General features: G+C 40.8%; 1 protein-coding gene across 3 annotated transcripts in view; it reads left to right on the top strand.

Annotated features, from left to right (window-relative positions):
- The window catches only part of Mrrf (mitochondrial ribosome recycling factor), a 52291-nt gene that overhangs the window by 11468 nt on the left and 21854 nt on the right, over positions 1 to 18969 (top strand). For all 3 annotated transcript variants that reach the window (XR_003849604.1, XM_008833437.3, XM_008833438.3), the window contains exons 3-5: positions 2090 to 2245; positions 6356 to 6474; positions 12629 to 12720. Coding sequence is in view for 2 of the 3 variants with exons in the window: in XM_008833437.3 (XP_008831659.1) it covers positions 2090 to 2245; positions 6356 to 6474; positions 12629 to 12720 (367 nt within the window). In the remaining variant the exon portion in view is untranslated. The remainder of the gene's footprint in view (positions 1 to 2089; positions 2246 to 6355; positions 6475 to 12628; positions 12721 to 18969) is intronic.

Raw genomic sequence — 18969 nt, 5'->3', positions numbered from 1 at the left:
GATTTTTCTTCTTTTCTTTCTCTTAAGATAATCAAGTTTATTTCTTTTTCATTTTTGCTGATTTACAAACTATGTCTACCATCTGTCTTTACTTTGATAGTTATTCTTAATCATTTTAAACCTTTTTACAGAAATTTTAAAAAGTATTATAGAAAAACACAGCTGTCAAAAGAATACAGCTTACAAATGGTCACAAACTGAAATCACTTGTGTAATGAATGCTTTTCACTGCCTCCACAATCAGCAAATGGTGTGTGGTGGCATGTGTCTGTAATCCTAGCCCTCAGGAGGCTGAGGCAGAAGGATCACTAGTTTGGAGGCAGCCTGAGGGACATAGCAAGGTGTTTTTTAAACGACAGGGACTAGGGATGTAACTCAGTTGTAGAGGAATAAAAGGTATTTTATTTATTATTTTTATTTTATGTGTGTGACTGTATTGCCTGCATGTATGTTAGTGCACGCATGTTGTACAGTGCCCATAGGGGTCAGAAGAGGGCATTAAATCCTCTGGAACTAGAGTTATGGGTGAATGTTAGGCACCCTGTAGGTGATGGGAACTGAACACAGGTCCTCTGCAAAAACAGGTAGAGCTCTTAACCTCTGAGCCATCTACCTCTCCAGCTCCAGTGGTAAAGCAGTTTGGCCCTGGGTTTGAATATCCCTAGTACATCAAAGTCCCCTTTCCATTCCCATCTAGTAAGTATCTCCTCTACTCCTACCCCTTGCAGGTAATTATTATTCTGACTTCTGATTGCATGTATTAGTTTTGTCTGTTTTTATACTATTCAGGATATATTCTAGTGTGTGGCTTTTTTACTCTATAGTTTGTGTTTTTACATCTGACTTCTTTGTTCAACATGTAATTTTGATCCTTTATGGATAATTTGTCTTTTACCTTTAGCTTTGAAAAAGATTTATTTTTATTTTATGTGTATGAGTGTTTTGCCTGCATGTATATAAGTGTACTATGTGTGTGCAGTGCCATTAGAGGCCAGAAGAGAGTTTCGGATCCCCTGGAACTAGAGATGGTTGTGAGCTGCTATGTGGGTTCTGGGAACTGAACCTGGGTCCTCTGTTTAGGGTGGAGAGATGGCTCCATGGTTAAGAACACTGTTCTTGCAGAAGACCCGGGTTCGAATCCCAGCACCCACATGACAGCTGAGGCATAACACTCATACACATAAAATAAAAATAATAAAATATTAAAAAAAGCCCAAAGATACTATTTAAATGTTTTCTTTCTTTTTTCCTTTCACATTCCCATAAAGAAATACAAGAATATTTGTATAACATACACACCGCAGAATGGATATTGAAAAACACTGATGATTTAGATGTGAAATCAAATTCCATTCATCTTCCAACACTGTTGATTTTCTGACATACAAGTCATTGTCACTGTCCTGGGTAGTGTTTAATGTCTCTGCTCCTCTTTGCATTAGCCATACAACACTGCGCATAACTGCCTTAGTATTTGTTTTAAACTGAATTAATATATTTCCTCTCTTTCCAATTAGATTTGTGGAGATGGTCTTATGGAAAGTTCATGGGTTTAAAATTAGACAGCTCTGGGACCAAATCTTGACTTTACCATTTCCTGACTTGTGACATTAGGCAAGTCACTTTACCTTTCTTGTCTGTTGTTTATTTTTTCTGAATTCATTTATGGAGTCCCTGCCATATGTACAGTGCTGTTTTGGATGCTTGAATGATTTAATTTGTATTCTTGTAGCAACCTTACAATACAGATTTTAGTATTCCTCTTGTACAAGTGAGGAACTGGATACTCAAAAAGATAGAGTAACTTGCCCAAGGTCATAAAGCTAATGTGCATTGCAACCAAGTTTTAACCCAGAGTGTCTAATTATAAAGCCTGGGCCCTTACTAATGTCTGAGAAAGGACTCAGCACAATGTTGGGTGCCTGGTTGATGCCCAGTAAATATGAGCTAGTGGCTAAGGCAGAGAGAATGTTTATGAGGTTCTAGCACTTGACATTTGCCCTGCACACAGCACATACTTTTAAAAACCAGTGCTTATTATCTCTGTTTATGTTGATGCTCTTTTATTCACTGAATGTTGACTTTCTAGCTAAAGGGAAAGGACAGTCCCAAGCCAGAGTGAATATTAACACAGCCTTGGTTGAAGATATAATCAGCTTGGAAGAGGTGGATGAAGAAATGAAGTCTGTGATGGAAGCTCTCAAGGATAACTTCAATAAAACTCTAAACTTACGGACCTCACCAGGTTAGTGACTGACCCACTGTTTCAGGGAGTGGTGTAGTGGAAGAGAGAATAGCCCTAGCAGAGGTTCAGTCCAGCTCTGCTGTGACTAACTGGTGTCTCTGCTGCTACTGTTTGGTAACTGAGGAGCTTCCCTGTTTGGCCTATTGGATACTTTTAATAAATGACGTAGCATGTTTAATGGTTCTGACACATACTGAGCACTGCATGTGTCCATTAAGCAGCTCTCTTATGAACTAGGTATTGTACTTAGCCCATAATGAACTGAGCACAGCAGTGAACAAAAATGGTCAAGATCGTCACTCTTGTGGAATTATACTCTCAAAAAATAGTTTTGTTATGAATGAGTGCTATAAACACATCTAGATATTTGGACTTGTTGCCCTGACATCTTTGGTCTGCTTTTTCCACTCTGTCCTATTTGGCAGTTCTTGTACTGAAAACCAAATGCTGCTGACTTGCCCACCTGAGGCCTTTCTGTACCCATGAGCTTGACCAGGAAGATTCCGTTTAGGTTAATAGCTTCCTGAAAGTGGCTTTTTTAAGTGGGAAATGTCAGAACTGTCTAGGAGAACTGTTTGCAGATGTGATGGAGAAGTGAGTTGTCAGCTAATGGTGCAAGCAAGCAGGAAAAATCCAATTGCGGTTAAATTGGCCCTTTGCAAATTGTCATCGTCCTACAGTTAAGCCTAGGACCCCCTCTGAAGGTATTTGTAGGGGCTTCGACCGCTCCCACTCACACTTTGATTGGGGAAGTTCATAAGGAAAATAGAAAATATTTTATGAACTTTTTTTTGTGAAAAATACATGTTCCATTATAAGAACTATCAGAGCCACACAGTTCAGAGATGAGATCTGGTGTGAAATGGAAGACTGTTCCCGGCATTTGTTAACCTTTGGACTGGGGCATTTCTGCCTTCGCTGACAGTAAAGCATGCCATTCAATCTTTCCCAACTGTTTATTTTAAGCTTGCTTATTATTTTAGGTATGAAACTGATAAAGTGCTCTGTCTCCCCTGTGCTTTCTGGCCTGTTAACATTCTACAGCCGAAACCAGAGAGCAGTTTGAGAGGAGCTCGGGGAGAAATGTGATACTTAAAATTAGCCAGCAAGCTCCACTCTTGTTGAACTTAAAAAGATGATGGGCTTGGAAAGAGGTTGGGAGTGTAATTTGTTAAATGTTAACCTCTGAGAAAATGAGGGGCAGGAGTGAGGCTGAGGGAGATTCTCACTGGGGACAGATTGAGGGAAAAGGATTTGATGCATTATGTCGATATGGATTTAGGGGATGGGAACCACCACAATTGCACACTGAAATGCCCATGTGGAGACTTCCATGGCGAAGGATCTTATGGCAAATCAGGAAGGCTGAGTTAAGATCCGTTTTCAGCAGGCCTCCCCTTGGTATTTCCTCTTTCCTTCTTTTCTTTGGGTTGTGTTTGTGTAATGTTCTGTGTAGAACTTGGGGCTGTGAAGAAATTGGATGAAGCAGGCGAAACAGCCAGACCCTTTTGCTAGATAGGTTTTTTCATATCATCTTTAATTATTACCTGAACTTCAAACACCTTTCTTCTTCTACATCTGCCTAAAGTTTTGTTTTGAAGATATCTGACACCTTTTAACTGTTGTTTAAAATGAAGGAATGCTTTTTCCTTCTTGCCCTGTTTCCCTTCCATTCATCATCCATCTATTAATTTGTTACCATTCACTTTATTCACCATAGAATTACTGAGCACTTACTTTGTGCTAATTACTAGGTGCTTTGGACATGGAGAGGAAAGATCTGGTCCCTACCTTAACCTAGTATGAAAGTGCAGATAGTAAGCCGATGTGTATAAAACCATGTAACCCTGTAGACTGGTGAAGACATGGCTTCGAGATGCCAGACCTGGGCTTGAATTTAGGTTCTGTTATTAAGAGCTCTTGCAATCTTGGGCAAGTAGCTCTGCATGCCTCTGTTTCCTCATCTGTAAAATGGTAGACGTAATAATAACCATCGTGTAGGATAATTGTGATAATGAAAGCAAGTAAGTAAAAAGGAAGTATTAAAGGAGGTATTTGGTCAGTTTGAGTAGAGTGTCATTGAAGTGTGCATAGGACCCTTGGAGGCACGTAAGAAGGATCTCTAATCAACTGAGGAGGTAGACAAGATTTCTGAGATCAGACGCTACTATAGCTGAGCTTTACAGAGGGAGTGAGAATTATCTGGGCAGATTTCCAATAGGAAAATTATATGCAAAGGTCCTGAGGCACATGAGAACAGTGTATTAGAGATATTATAAGTGCATTTGCTTTGTTAAAACATAGAAAAAGGCAAGAAATAATAGCAATATTTAGACATAGTTACAAGTGCTTTTCATATACTTTTTTATTTAATCCTCATAAAATATCCTGTAAGTACAATTTTTTATGTCTCATTTAGAGATCAGAAAACAGGCCCATAAGGTTGAAGGAATCTACCCAAGGTTTCACAATTTGGAAGTGATAGAATTGATATTTGAATTCATGTCCTTGGTCTTTAGAACCAGTGAGTTTTTATCATTATATTAGGTTGCCTATACTTTTCCAGATTGAAGTGCATGGTATCAACAGCTGTCTGCAGTCTTACTATGACACTGAATCTGGTGAATACTTAAAATCAGACCTGTGGGCCATAATATGGTACTTCATTGTCTAATAATATATTGTCAGCATAGCTTCGGTTTATTTGAAAGATGCCTCTCTTAACTGCCCCCCCCCCCCATTTCTCTTTGTGTCTCAGAATGAGCCATGCATGAGTGGTTCCTACTGTGCGTGGTAAGCGTTTTCTGCTAGATTCATTTGCATAGGAAATTAGGGAGTTTGAATAATGTCCTGTCTATAGCTATGGATTTATTGTACCTTTTTTGGTTTCTGAAAATTTTGCTCAGGATTTTCCATAATTCAGGTATGGAAAAGATCAGATGTAGGATAGCAGTGAAGCTTTAATAGTTTTTCTTTGTTTTAGTGGACTTGTTTCTGAAGGGTGTCTCAGCACCAAAGGGTGATAAAAGTAGTTCTAATCCTGCTGTGTGCCAGAATTGTATGCTGAATTAAAAAGAATACTACATGCTTTCCAAGATTCAGAGGCTCCTAAGCATCTACAGAATCAGGATCTCTAGGGGGTGGGGTCTAAGAATAAATTTAAATCCCTGATGATTTTGATGCACAATTCTACTTAGAGAAGGGGAAGTACTGCGATTGAATCGGAATTGAACACACCTGAGTTTGGCTATTGGCTCTTGATTAGTTTTTCTGTTAGCTCTGTGTCTTGGCCCATTCATCCTTCTCAAGTCTCATTTTCTCACCTCAGTAAAGTGATGGTAGTAATAAGAATGTGCAGGGTAGGATGGTTGTAAGAACTAAGGGGAATAAGAAGAGGTGACTTATGAGTGTTTTTTTTTGTATATGCTATGTAGGCCATTTATATTTAGCTATAATCCTTTAGTTACAGTCATCACTTTAATTCTGTAGGTAGTTTTTAAAAAAATATTTATTATTTTATGTGTATGAGTGTATTGCCTGCATGTGTGTAAGTGCACCCATGTTGTGCAGTGCCCATGGAGGTCAGAAGAGGGTGTCAGATTCCCTGGAACTGGAGTTATAGAGGGTTGTTAGCCACCATGTGGGTGCTGGGAATTGAACCCCAGGTCCTCTGCAAGAGCAGCCAGTGTTCTTAACCACTGAGCCATCTCTCTAGCCTCGGTAGTTTCTTTTTAACTAAGTTGGGAACTATAGCACAAAGAAAGGTAAGTGCTTGGTTAGAGGTTTCATAGCTACTAAATGCACAGTTGCTCAAGGGGTATCAGTGCTTTTCAGTTTCAGTTCCAAAGTCCTGTGTCATAGGAAAGGCTTTTTAAATCTAGGCAAACTGGAATGGTTGCCCATCATAGTTGCTAGTAAGGAATTTCAACCATGTTCTGCCAGTGCTTGTTGCTAGCTCTCCCCACTGCATGGCACTGCTCTGATGCACAGCCTGTGTCACACTGGTGAGGAATCCCTGAATGTTTGTTAAATATGAATTAGATTGAGACTTAGATTTGGTGCTTTTAAGGTCCTTTAGAATTTTAAAACCTTACTCATTTTTTCTTTTAGGATCCCTTGATCATATTGCTGTAGTAACTGCTGATGGGAAGCTTGCTTTAAACCAGATTGGCCAGATCTCCATGAAGTCACCACAATTGATTTTGGTGAATATGGCCAGCTTTCCAGAGGTAAGGTGGGCTTGCTTGAAGGGTCCCTCTCCACAGTCTTTGTTGGAATAAAGGAGGTTTGGTTTGGTCAGAAACAAATGTTCCTTTCAGCTTGGGAAGAAGTTTACTAAAAGGAATTTAAGGATAAGGAAAACTCTCTTATCTCTAAATCTCTTTCCTGTTAAGCTCAACTGTTATAGTGACCAAGAAAATAATTTAAAAAACAGTAATGAAGAGGTAGTAATTGGCTCTTGGCCGGTGGTGGTAGAGCAGTGTATGGCTCTGATAACCTGGAAAGCATGTGCCCTATCTGTAGAGGGCACCTCTACTCAGCTCTTGCTGATCATTGCCTGAGGGGAAATGTAGGCCTGGTAATTAGTGTTAACAGATACTGATTTTATTTCCAGAAGAAACTGGTAACCCAGAATTTTGTGTGAGGTCTTCTTTGTTCTCTAATTATCTTGACTAATTCACTTTCTGTTTTAAAGCTATGAGCAGCAGGAGTACCAACATGTGCTTGTTACCTTGGCACTTGGGAGGTGGATGCAGGGGGATCAGGAGTTCAAGGCCTGTCTCAAAAACAGGCAGAAAGATCCTTGAGATAAATAAAACATGTCAATGGGCCAGATATGGTCTGAGGGCCACCAGCTTATAGCTTCTCTATCAGTATTTAGAGTAGACCCTCCAGGAATTCACACTCCTTCAAACTACCTGTAACATGGTGCTTTGGAGACTGGAATATGAGTTGACTCAAATCATTGTGGCCTTGAGGCTATATGATTTTAATTGTAGCTAAGGAAGATAATTGGACCTTTCTTTATTAAAATCACCTAGATCAAGACTGAAATCTAGTCCCATCTCTGCCTTCAACTGTTTGACCTTTGGCAAGTTACTTCACTCTGTGGGCCTCCATTTCCTCATTTGTTAACATGCAGTGAGGAACATGTTCTGATTGTCTGTTTTCGTACTACTGTCCCAGCGACATACCAAGTAGGCTGTGTGTTGGACTTGACAAAGTAGGTTAGCAGTAGTAGGAGGAACCCCTTGCTCTGAACAAACTGTTTCAAATCAGACTCCTGTAAGTGATGTGCTAGGCACACTTCTGGAGTTGCTCTTACTTAATCACTGCCCCACTCTGCTTTCTGTCCTGCAGCCACAGTGGATTTTAAAATCATTCTCATGCTTTAGATGATCTTTAAGAAATGAAATCCCCAAGTTTTTACTGTGCCCTGGAAGGCTTTGCATGATCTGGCCTCTGCCTGCTTCTACTCTTGGCAGTCTTGTGGAACTACCTTCCTTGTACACTGCCCTACTCACACTGGCCTTAAAGTTCTTTAAGCACACCAAGACTTTGCATCCTCTGAGCCTTTGTATGTGCCATTCCTGTGACTTGGAATACTTTGGCAATTTGCTCCTCCTCCCAAAAGGATCACACCTTTGATGTCACTTTTCTATCTTACTTTCACTGGATTGTAAGCTTGGGGTAGAAGACTGAGATATAGCTTATTCATTGTTCTAGCACCAAACACAATGCCTAGCACATGGAAGCACTCCATGCACTGTCCTTGAACTGGTGAGTACTTGTCATTGGGTTGATGAAAGGCAAGCATTCATTCATGGCATTACTTTGGAGCAGAGAAATGGATGAAGACGGAACTGTCACTCCCTTCCCTTACTGGCCCCTCTGAACCACTGAGGCCTCTCTGCCTTGTTCATCTAATCCCAAAGGCACTGTAGGCCAATTTATGGAATAGCCTCCTAATTACACAGCTTGAAGACTTCATCAGGCAGATTGCTTTTCAGAGCCAGCCACTTCTGTTATTAAATAGCAAATGGTATTCACAGAAGAAGCACCTGATTGGCCACCAGAGCATCTCTTATGAGGCAGGAGGAGGTATTAACAGCTTAATTTTTTCTTAGGAAGTTTGAGTATATTTTCATCTTTCAACTAAAGTATCTTTGCCATTTCTCCAGTGTGAGTTTTACAAAAAGCTTAACCAGCATCTCAGTAAAGGGCTTCGTTTATAGGCACTGAGTGAGGAAGTGTGAGTTACATTGTCTTTTGCATCTCTTTATCTCATCTGGTATATATATTAAACAAACAGCTCTAACTAAACATTTCCTTTCTCCAGCTTTAGAAGCTGTCCATAGAGTCTCAAGGTTCAGAGCTTCAAAATGCTGAGCTAATCCTGCCTGTGTTTATAGAATTCCTTTCTGTTTCACGTGCAGTTGGCTTTCTGTCCAACCCTGAGCATTTTTGTGTCATGCTGTAGTGACACAATGCAGATTTACATGCATAATCTTTTCAAATGCATGAAGACAGAAAACTGTGTCGCATTTGTTTTAACATGTATCCTGCTTGATAGATGATATCTGCAGTTGCCCCCTTCCCTACATGTGCTTGAAGCTAGAGTCAGTGATGAGAAAGAAAAGAAGGGAAGAAAAACTATAGTATCATTTGAACAAGGCAAATATCAGAAAATTCTCCAGGCTCTGTCATGTCTCTGTGGATGGAGGGGAGCTAATGTGCATTGAGTGTCTGCTCTGGTGCCAGTCACAGCCTTAAAGTTTGTTTCACATGATCAGCAGTAAACTCAGGATTATTGTCTCATTTTATAGATGAGGAAACAGAGGCTCAGAGAAGGAAATATCTGTCCTTGCTTCACATTGCTGTTGACAGAGTCAGGATTTAGACGTAGCTGTTCTTGACATGAAACCTGTGCTCTGCCATTCTTCATTAATTCAACATACATATTTTGAATCATCCAAGTGGTTAAGTTCCTTGGTGATTAAGACAGACTAGAGCTCTATTTTCATAGACCTTGCATTCTAGGCATTCATTGGGATGCAAAGAGAATAGAAAACCAGTAATTGATATGGCGCTCACAGCATTGACTTAACTCTGAATTCTGAAGGACTTGCTCATCCACCTACAAACGTTTTGCCATCTTTTGTCTGTTAGTGTTGGTGAGCTTAAGAATAGCCCGGGCAAGCATGGCACTCTTCTCTGCCTGTCCCCACGTGGGGTCAGTGATCTTTTTCAACACACAGTACTTGGGCAGCCAAAACCAGTTGGTCAGTTGGTCGATATTGCCGTTTGAGAGCAAAGCGGCCAGTTTGCCTTGGGATACTGGTGAGTATCCTCCTTCAGTGAGGGAATAAAGGTAAAGATAAGGAATGGAAGTTCTATATAAATGTATGCCTCTTTTGTTTGACTCATGAGTAGTTTAAACATCATGTTAGGGAAATGACTATAATTTCCTGAGGTATGCATCCTACCATGTCAAATCAAAATATACATACCTAGGGTAAATTAGAACTAGTTTCAGTAGGTTTACTTACAAAATGAAACTTCAATTAACATTTTTTTCTTGCATATGAAGACATGCAAAAGCTAAAGTATAAGATAAGATTTGGGAAGTTATAGACATGAAATCAGGGGATGCATTTTTCTAATAGAGTCAAACCAGATTACTAATAACATTTGTTCATCGAGCTTTAACTGAGGACTTTCCTTGTAGTTTATGGGCGCTGTATCTTGTAGTGTGAAGATGTAAGTAAATATTGACATACTTCCTGCCTAGCTTGATGTCAGCAGTAAAGGCTCTTGTGCCTACAGGAGAAAGCTGCATGGAGCTACTTAGAAAAAGAGATTGGTGGTAGTGGGGAGTGTGGGAGTAGTGAGTTGGTTATCACTCTTGTGACAAGCTGTAGAAGAGGATAGGAGATGTGAGATAAAGCTGCTTCTTCACAGTGGAGACTCTTCTTCTGTTAACTTCATAAATTAATGTTTAATTTTACTATGAATGGCTGTTCTCTGGCAGAAGGAAATTTTCTTTGTCCAGTTAATTTTTATTTATCTTGACTGTATTCTTTTTTTTTTTTTACTATATGATATACATCAAACATGATTACAAATTGTTTTTTGGTTGTTAAAAGAATCAGCTTCCTTATGTAATAATTTTTTTAATAATAATAATAATGACAAAGTAACATTACTAGGCACAGTCACCATTCAGTCTCCTCTTAACCCCCTCAAGTAACTGGCAGTTTAGTAGGTTGGCTTTTCTGTCTGTCTTGGGCTGTTAGGGATTTGACTTTATCATGTACAGCCCCATGTTGGTAATAAACAGTTGTGCTTAGTAGTGTCAGAGATCCCTTCCAATGCTGAGACTCTATGGTCAGAGAGGCCATCTTAAGAATTCACTGTTTTAAGCACTGACCATACTTATATTCTGTACTCTTAGATTCTACACATATGTGTTCTGTGTTCTGGTTTTTCTTCTTGACCTCATATAGGTGTAGCATAAAGGCCATTTAAAGATGAACAGATAAACTTTCTAGTTACTTCTTCTAAAACAATAACAGCAAAATGCTTAGAAAAGTAAAATAGGTGTTTATCAACCTCCATGCATTTGAGACATAAAGGGTTGGAGGAACTTAAGGTCAGGAATTGGGCTCTGAATTCAAGTGTTGTAGATTGACTCTCTCCAAACCCAAACTTCTTTTTTTTGGGGGGGGGTCTTTTTGAGACAGGGTCTCCCTGTAGCCCCAGGAACTCACTATGTAGACCAGGCTGGCCTCGAACTCACAGAGATCCGCCTGCCTCTGCCTCCCAAGTGCTGGGACTACAGGCCTGCGCCACCACGCCCACCCGGCTCCTAAAATTCTTTTAAGAATGTCCGCAGCCTTACTTTCATGAATTCTGCATTGTCATGTCAGTGAAAGTTTCTTTCTTTCACCTACTTTCCAGTTGTCCTTTAAGCTTGTAAGAGTGTAGTTACAGTGTTGTTCGAGTATGAAGCTAGTAGGTGCTTTAGGAAATCTGTGTATTAGTGTGCCATTTGGCCCAATAGTGAGCAAGTCTGTCAGAGAAGCCCCTCAAGGATATTAGGACCGTGGTGTATCAGCTAGATAATGGCATGAAGTCTGCCATATTTGAGGACTTTACACATTTAAAAATTTTTTATTTTATGTGTATGAGTGTATTGCCTCATGTATGTAAGTGTACCCCTGTTGTATAGTGCCTGCAGAGGATAGAAGGTGTCGGATCCCCTGGAATGGAAGATACAGACAGTTGTTAGCTGCCGTGTGGGTGCTGGGATTTGAACCTGAGTCTTCTGCAAGAACAGCCAGTGCTCTTAACCACTGAACCATCTCTCCAGCCCCTTTATACACATTTTAAAAAAAAAATGTATTTACTTTTATTTTATTTGTAAGGGTGTTTGACTACATGTATGGATGTGTACCCTGTGTGCGAAGTGCCTGTGGAGGCTAGAAGAGGGCATTGGATCCCTAGAACTGAAGATGCAGATGGTTGTGCACTGCCATGTGGGTGCTGGGAATTAAATCTGGGTCCTTTGGCAACCAGCACTCTTAATCGCTGAGCCATTTCTCCAGCCCTACCTTTACACACTCTTGATAAATGTTTAGAGTATGTTTATATAGTCGCTGCTCGTGACTGGGCATTACTGTGTGCCAGGTGCTGAGTAAGATACATTGCTTGTGTTATCTCACTACCTCTCTAACATTTGGGTACCATATCATCTCATATTGTGAAAGGCCAAACTTACTGCTCAGGTCACGTGGTCCCAGAGCTGGATTAGAACTGAGAATGTTCTGACAGAAACCCATGCTTTCTCTACTGCAGCAGTCTACCTCTCCTGCTGTGCAGACCAGTGAAGATTTATTGCTCATTCCAAAACACGAGTGAGTTTGGTATATATGCGAACGAGTTAAATTTATTTACTTATTCCAAATCTGCACTGGTATATTTTAAGTGTAAAATGTCAACTGGAATTTTTAACGTATGAAATCTTTCATCTGTCCTTACACCAGTCTTTGCACAGACCAGCCCTCCTCCCTTGAGGATTTATTGTGGTTTTGATCTGTGTTGCCTCAAACCATTGAAATCTTTTCAAAGAAGCAGAGCTGTTTTCTTTTTATTTTTTCTTTTTCTTTTTTTCCTTCCGCAATACACTGGTACCAGGAGTGGACATAGTTTGCTATTCAGCTTGATCAAAGCACTCTACACCAATGTAACTTCCTGATCTTACTGGTAACAGAACTAAATGTTTCCATGTTCTGCCAAGATGGGTTGCCAGTTATCGACAGAGGGCTTGCATCTGGTAATAATTATTTACTAATTCTGTTTACCTTTTGATCTGGTTTTCAGTGTACAGCTGCAGCTATCAAGGCTATAAGAGAAAGTGGAATGAATCTGAATCCAGAAGTGGAAGGGACGCTAATTCGGGTACCCATTCCTCAGTAAGTTTGGCTGAAATTCATGTATTTCAGTGACATGGGCAGTTGTCCTTGGATGTGTGCTGTCTTGCTATGTTGCCAGGCATTTGAGGTCATCCTGCCTCAGTGTTCAGAGTGCTAGGAATACAGGTGTGAGCCACCATACTCAGCTATGAAAACCAATCACAATACTGAGAAACCAAGAGTTTCCTTGACTGAACTTTTCCTGACTTATGACCAGAAAATAGCTGTATTATTCTTTTGTCTTCTTTGAACTATATAAAGCTGAATTCATTCTCTGTTGTGAAATCAGGTGAATTGGGGCAATGTAATCTGTTGTTTAATAGCCATAAAAACCTGGGTTTAAGTTCAGTACTTGTTTGCTTGGGAATGTCTTCTGAGCGTGTGTGTACCAGGTTCTGTTGGGGATGCTCACCTTGATGTTCACCTTTGTAGAGCTCATAGGCCATTTGCAAGGCTTATTGTTTATATTCTCTCCAGCTTACTTGGGGAACTTACTGTGGCTCACAGTTTATAGACAAATAGAACTAAGGAGTTGCCCAAGATCACAGGACTAGTAAGTGGTAACCAGGATTTGAGAATCCTGAGCTTTTCTTTTACTTTCTGTCCCGATGAATAATTCTGGAACGTGCTAAATGTGCTCATGAATATTAGAAGCAAGATATACAAGTGGAGGAACTGAAGAGATGGCCCAGTGGTTAAGAATGCTTGCTGCTCTTCCAGAGGACCCAAATTCAGCACCCACATTGGGCAGCTTACAACTACCTGTAACTCCAAGGGAATCCAACACCTTCTGGCCTCTGCATGTTCCCACACACATGCACACAAATAAAAATAAACCTTTTAAAAATAATTTAAAGCTGGGCGTGGTGGCACACGCCTGTAGTCCCAGCACTTGGGAGGCAGAGGCAGGCGGATCTCTGTGAGTTCAAGGCCAGTCTGGTCTACACGGTGAGTTCTAGGACAGCTGGGGCTACAGGGAGACCCTGTCTCAAAAAGACCAAAAAAAATAAAATAAAATAAAAATAAAAATAATTTTAAAAGATTTACAAGTGGAATGGACTGTAGCCAGCAGGGTGCTTCTCTGGTTCTTGCTCCGTCTGCAACCTTGGACAAACCCCTTCCATTTCCTGAGCCTTGGATTCTTCATACATTAGATGAAAGGGTTGTCCTCCTGTCTGCCAGGTCCCTTCTGAAGTTCCCAGATTGTGTTATACTGAGTTTGTGTCAGTAATGTTCATCCGTTGACTTGCGTTCTTTTCAGAGCAACTCAAAAGCATGTCATATTTTTATTTGAAAGATCAGGTTGACATAAGGCACATCTCTGCAGCCCTACAGGAGTTGACGGTTGCCCTTGGTGTATCGTATGTAAGTTTGAAGGATCAGTGAGTTTAACATGAATTTCTGAAGACATGGGGATTCATTACATTATTTTTTACATTATTTTATCTTTGTTAATAGATGTAATCCAAGAGAAAGTTGACAGACCAAAACCGTCTGCTCCTGGAAACCTCATTTTTTACGTACTTTCTTCCCCTTGACAGGGTGGTAGGGTCATGAGGCCCCTTATTGAATTCTGCATTTGGTAGTTTTCCAGATAAAAAATGAATGATCTGTTCTGTATTACAGAGGCTGTGGTCATGTGAGGGGATAAAAGTTGATTTAAAAGTAAAAGGATGAAGTTTTACTATATTTTATCAGTGACTTCCATATGACTCTGGGCATATCACACTAGCAGCTTGCTGCCTTCAAGTTCATTATTTGTAAAATAGGTGAAAGAGTACATAATGACAGGTAGTGGTTTTGTGATATTAAGAGAGGAAATAAGTAAGAGAAGAAACCTTGTGTACTGTTACTTCAGTATGTGTCATGTTCTATTTTATGTACAATTTTAGGAGGAAAGTCAGGAGTGAGGAAGGGAATTAGTATGCTGGCACCTATTGTACTGGGAGCCTGCAGGTGCCTGACTCATCCAGGGGAAGCAGAAGAGGACAGTGGTAGATTTATTTAAACCTTGGTATCACACAAGAGTTACATTGAGATCCAGCTCTTCTTTTTAACTACATGACAGTGGCAGCTCTGTTTACCTTGCTAAAACTCAGAGAGTTTTATCTGTAAAACGATATCATGGGGACTGGAGAGATGACTCAGCAGTTAAGAGCACTGACTGCTCTTGCAGAGGACCAGGGTTTGGTTTCCAGCACCCACATGGCAGCTAAGGATCATCTATAATTCCAGTTCTAGGGCATCTGAAGCCCTCTTCTGGCCTCTGAGGGTATTGCATGTATGGGTTTACATACATGCAGACAAAACATTCATAGACATAAAATAAAAATAAATTTAGAAAAGTTTTAAAAAATGAAATTCATGGGATGTGGTTTTTTTTTTATGTGGTTATTGGGAGATTTCAGTGTGGTGATACACCTGGAGCTTTTTTTGGCTGCTTTGTTTTGTTTTTCGAGACAGGGTCTCCCTGTAGCCCCAGGTGGCCTGGAACTTGCTGTGTAGACCAGGCTGGCCTACAGAGATCTGTCTGACTCTGCCTCCTGAGTGCTGGGATTAAAGGTGCATGCCACCATGCTCAGTGTATAATTTTAGGAGGGAGCTTTTGATGCTCAATATAACCCATTTGATGTTAGCAAATGCTGTTGTTCCCTTCATTTTCTTTCACAAATAGGTAAGGCATCATTTCCTTTCAGTGATGAGGACACAGATTGAGAGAGCTAAAGCACCAGCCCCGGGTTTCACAGTTGGCAACTGGCAAAGCTTATAGAAAACAAGAAAAGCAAAGTTTGTCTTGGGAACTCGGGAAGTATAAGAGACCATGAAGCATGAATTGCTGATCCATTTCTGCTTATAAAATTTTAAGTTTAGTTCTGGGGAAATTTGCTTATGTTGGTTGATTGTGATCCCTCACTGCCTAAGATCGTCTGCAAGTTGGATTTTTGTGGTAACTCTGGTTACCCACACCTGCATTGTGTCAATAACTTCAACAGCGCTTAGCTACTACCTTCCTTCATTACACTCCTGTGAGTCTTATGTTCCTTTGAAAAATTATTTTACTGAGTTCATGACTCTTACTATGTAGAATCTACCACTGATCTTTTGAGAAGGAGGTGGAAGATATGTCACATCAGTACAGGTCAGGCTAGGAACCTGGGTAGTCCTTTCCACCCAGTCCTCTCTTTGTAGCCTCTGAGGATCAGCTCTGTGGCTGTAGGTTTTTTGTTTTGTTTTTGTTATTGTTGCTTTGACACAGGGTCTCACTATATAGGCTGACTAGCCTGGAGTTCCCTTTGAATTCACAGAGATCTGCCTGCCTCTGCCTCCTCACTGCCGGGATGAAAGGTGTGTACCACCATGCCTGGCTGTGGCTGTAGCTTTTTATCATGCTCTCTCTTTGATAAAACATCTCCATCTGTTCTTCAGGAAAACTTTTGTACTTTGCCCTAAATGTGATGATACATCTACGTTCTTTAACACGATGATTCTTCCTGGCCTCAAATTTGTTAGCAAAAGATGGCTTTGCATTTTTGATCTTCTATGCACCACCACACGTGGTCTATTCCTTGTTCTTTCTAAAGGTTGTTCAGTGTTTTCAGTTTGTTCTTAGCATTAGCTAATGTCAGATAGCCTGGTTAAGTGGTTAGTAACTGTGTTTTACTGATTTTCTAAAACTCCAGGTTCTGCTGTGAGGAGAGGAGGTGGGGAGATTGTTGAACTGGGGAAAACATGAATGTGAAATGTTGGGGCCTTGTGTCGCTCCTGCTGCTAGATTGCCTGTGTGTTGCAGCACCCCTGCGTAGTGCTGAGCTGTTTAGAGACGTGGACATTTCAGGGCCTGACAGCCTTCTGTAACATGCCTGGGTGACCCCTCCATTGTTCCTCAGACCCAAACCTGCCTCATTCCTGTAGGAACCTCTATAGTATTTGATCCCTCCTCTGACCACTGCAGGGCAGGACTGATCCTAAGCAAGGTTACAGCTTCCTGAGTGCAAGCAGTGTATCCTGCATTGTTAGCCTCATTTCTTTCTGTTATTCCCGTTCTTTTGTATGTGAGTATTGTTAGCCTGTGAGAGGCCAAGTGCTTGCCCAGGTTCATTTACCTAGTACAGGCAGAGCTGAACAGGATTCAGATTTGGGACTCTTTGACATTAGAGTTAAGTTCTTGTGTTTGTGGGCTTTAAGAGTGCTTTCTGTTTCTACTTTTGCTTTACATTTGCTTGTTTTCATAGTAAAGGGCAGCAATTGGTCTTTAAAGTTTTAATTATATAATAATCCAAACTATGTGGAATAAACATAATTTTTAAAGCTCAAATATGGGTGTACCATCTGACAGTAGATTTGTATGCCATTTTTTAGTTAGAAAGGCAATCTGGGATATATGATACTAGAAATAATTTAACTCTATTGAGGTGTAATTTAAAGTTAGTAAAATGAACCAATTTCAAGTATACATGATGAGTTTCAACAAATGTGCATGTCCCTGTAACTACCATCCATTCGAGACAGAAGACGATTATTTTCCCTTTGTCTCTTGGCAGGTCAGTCCCAAGTTCTCCTTCTCTGATACCAGACAACCACTGTCTACTTTTATAAGACTGTTGAAGGTTCTTTCTTTTTTCAGAAGAAACATAAAGCTTTTAGGACATTCATAAGCTTCCTCAACAGGTGTTTGCTGAGTACATACCATATGTGGCAGTTTGAGATACTGTGGATGAGGTGGAAAAAAAGCCAGAGAACCCATTACCTATGTAGAACCTCAACCGAGGAAATTGTCAGAACCACACATACAGAGTGAGAGAGTGGGAAGGAGGGAGATACAGATGGGGGTAAGGAGAAAGAGGAGAGAGGGGAGGGGAGGGGAGAGGAGAGGAGAGACAGAGAATGAGAATATCTTTGGATAAATAAAAATGAGCAGTGAAGGAAGGAATGCCATGGGTATAGCTGATGGAGATGGTGATTCCATATTGAGGGCATTCAGGGAAGTGATATGTGAGCAGTGAGCTGCAGGGTGTGGGAGAAGAAAGTGTGCCTACCCAGCACTGAAACAGAGGAAACAAAGTGCAAGGGCCCTGAGGAGTCTGCTTTGGATGTTCACGTAGTGGCAAGAGGATGTGTGGCTGTAGCAGAGGTTGGGGGAAAAGCTGGGAGAGGAAATCAGAGTGGGCGAGGAGGCCAAATTGTGTGAGCCCTCACAGACTAGGTAAGGATTTCAGCTTTACTTAGAATGAACTGGGAAGCCATGAGGGTTTTGAGCAGGGGAGTAATGTGGCTTTGATTTTCTTAGGATCATTCTGGCTGCTGTTTTGAAGATTACACTGTAAGAAAGCAAAGAATAAGCTAGGGATCATTTAGACACTATTGTAATAATCTAGGCAAGAGATGATGGTGGCCTTGGATTAGTGTTGTGATAGTGCAGAGTTGCTAACAAGTGTTTGGATTCTGGATGAGTTTTAAAGGAAGTACTGTTAGGATTTGTTGATGGCTATGATGTAAATTTAAAAAGAGGGGACTTAGGCCATCGAGATGGCTCAGCAGGTAAGGTACCTGCCACCCAGCTTGATGACCTCAGTTTGATCTTCAGGATCCTTATGGTGGAAGGAGAAAACTGACTCCCACAAGTTGTCTTCTGACCTCCACACATTCACATATGTATCACCCCCCAATATACATGTGCATACAAAACAAGTAAATAAAAAGTAATAAGCCTAGTGTGGTGGCACACACCTATAGTCCCAGCACTTGGGAGGCAGAGGCAGTCACATCTTTGTGAGATTGAGGCCAGCCTGATCTACATAGCAAGTTCCAGGCCAGCTAAGAGGGAGACCTTATCTCTAAAAGAAAAAAAAAGTAAAGGTAATAAGAAAATTTTTAAAGAGAGGTCTTGGGTTCAGGGTATAGTTCAGTGAAAGAGCACCTGCCTAGCATGTGTGAAGTTCTGGGTTTGATCCTCAGCCAGCACTGCCAACATAAATGCTCTCCCTCCCGCCCCAGCACTGGAGATTGACCTTAGAGCTTTGCACATGGCTGGGCAAATGCTCTACCACCAAACTATATCCCCATTTGCACTGCCATAGGAGGATGTCAGCTTGGAATCTCTGAGAAACAGAGGAAGAATCAAATGTGGGGGAGATGTGCGGGGACACCTCTGAAAGAGAAGGGAGAGGGGCAGATACAGACAGCCTGGATCTGACACCAGGTCTGAAAAGAGAAAAGGATAAAGATTAGAGCGGAGACTTACTGCAGTGT

This window comes from Nannospalax galili, unplaced genomic scaffold, assembly GCF_000622305.1.
Source record: "Nannospalax galili isolate Female #2095 unplaced genomic scaffold, S.galili_v1.0 scaffold34, whole genome shotgun sequence".
Lineage (NCBI taxonomy): Eukaryota > Metazoa > Chordata > Mammalia > Rodentia > Spalacidae > Nannospalax > Nannospalax galili.
The sequence above is the reverse complement of the archived record's forward strand: the minus strand, read 5'-3'. Positions and strand labels throughout refer to the sequence as shown.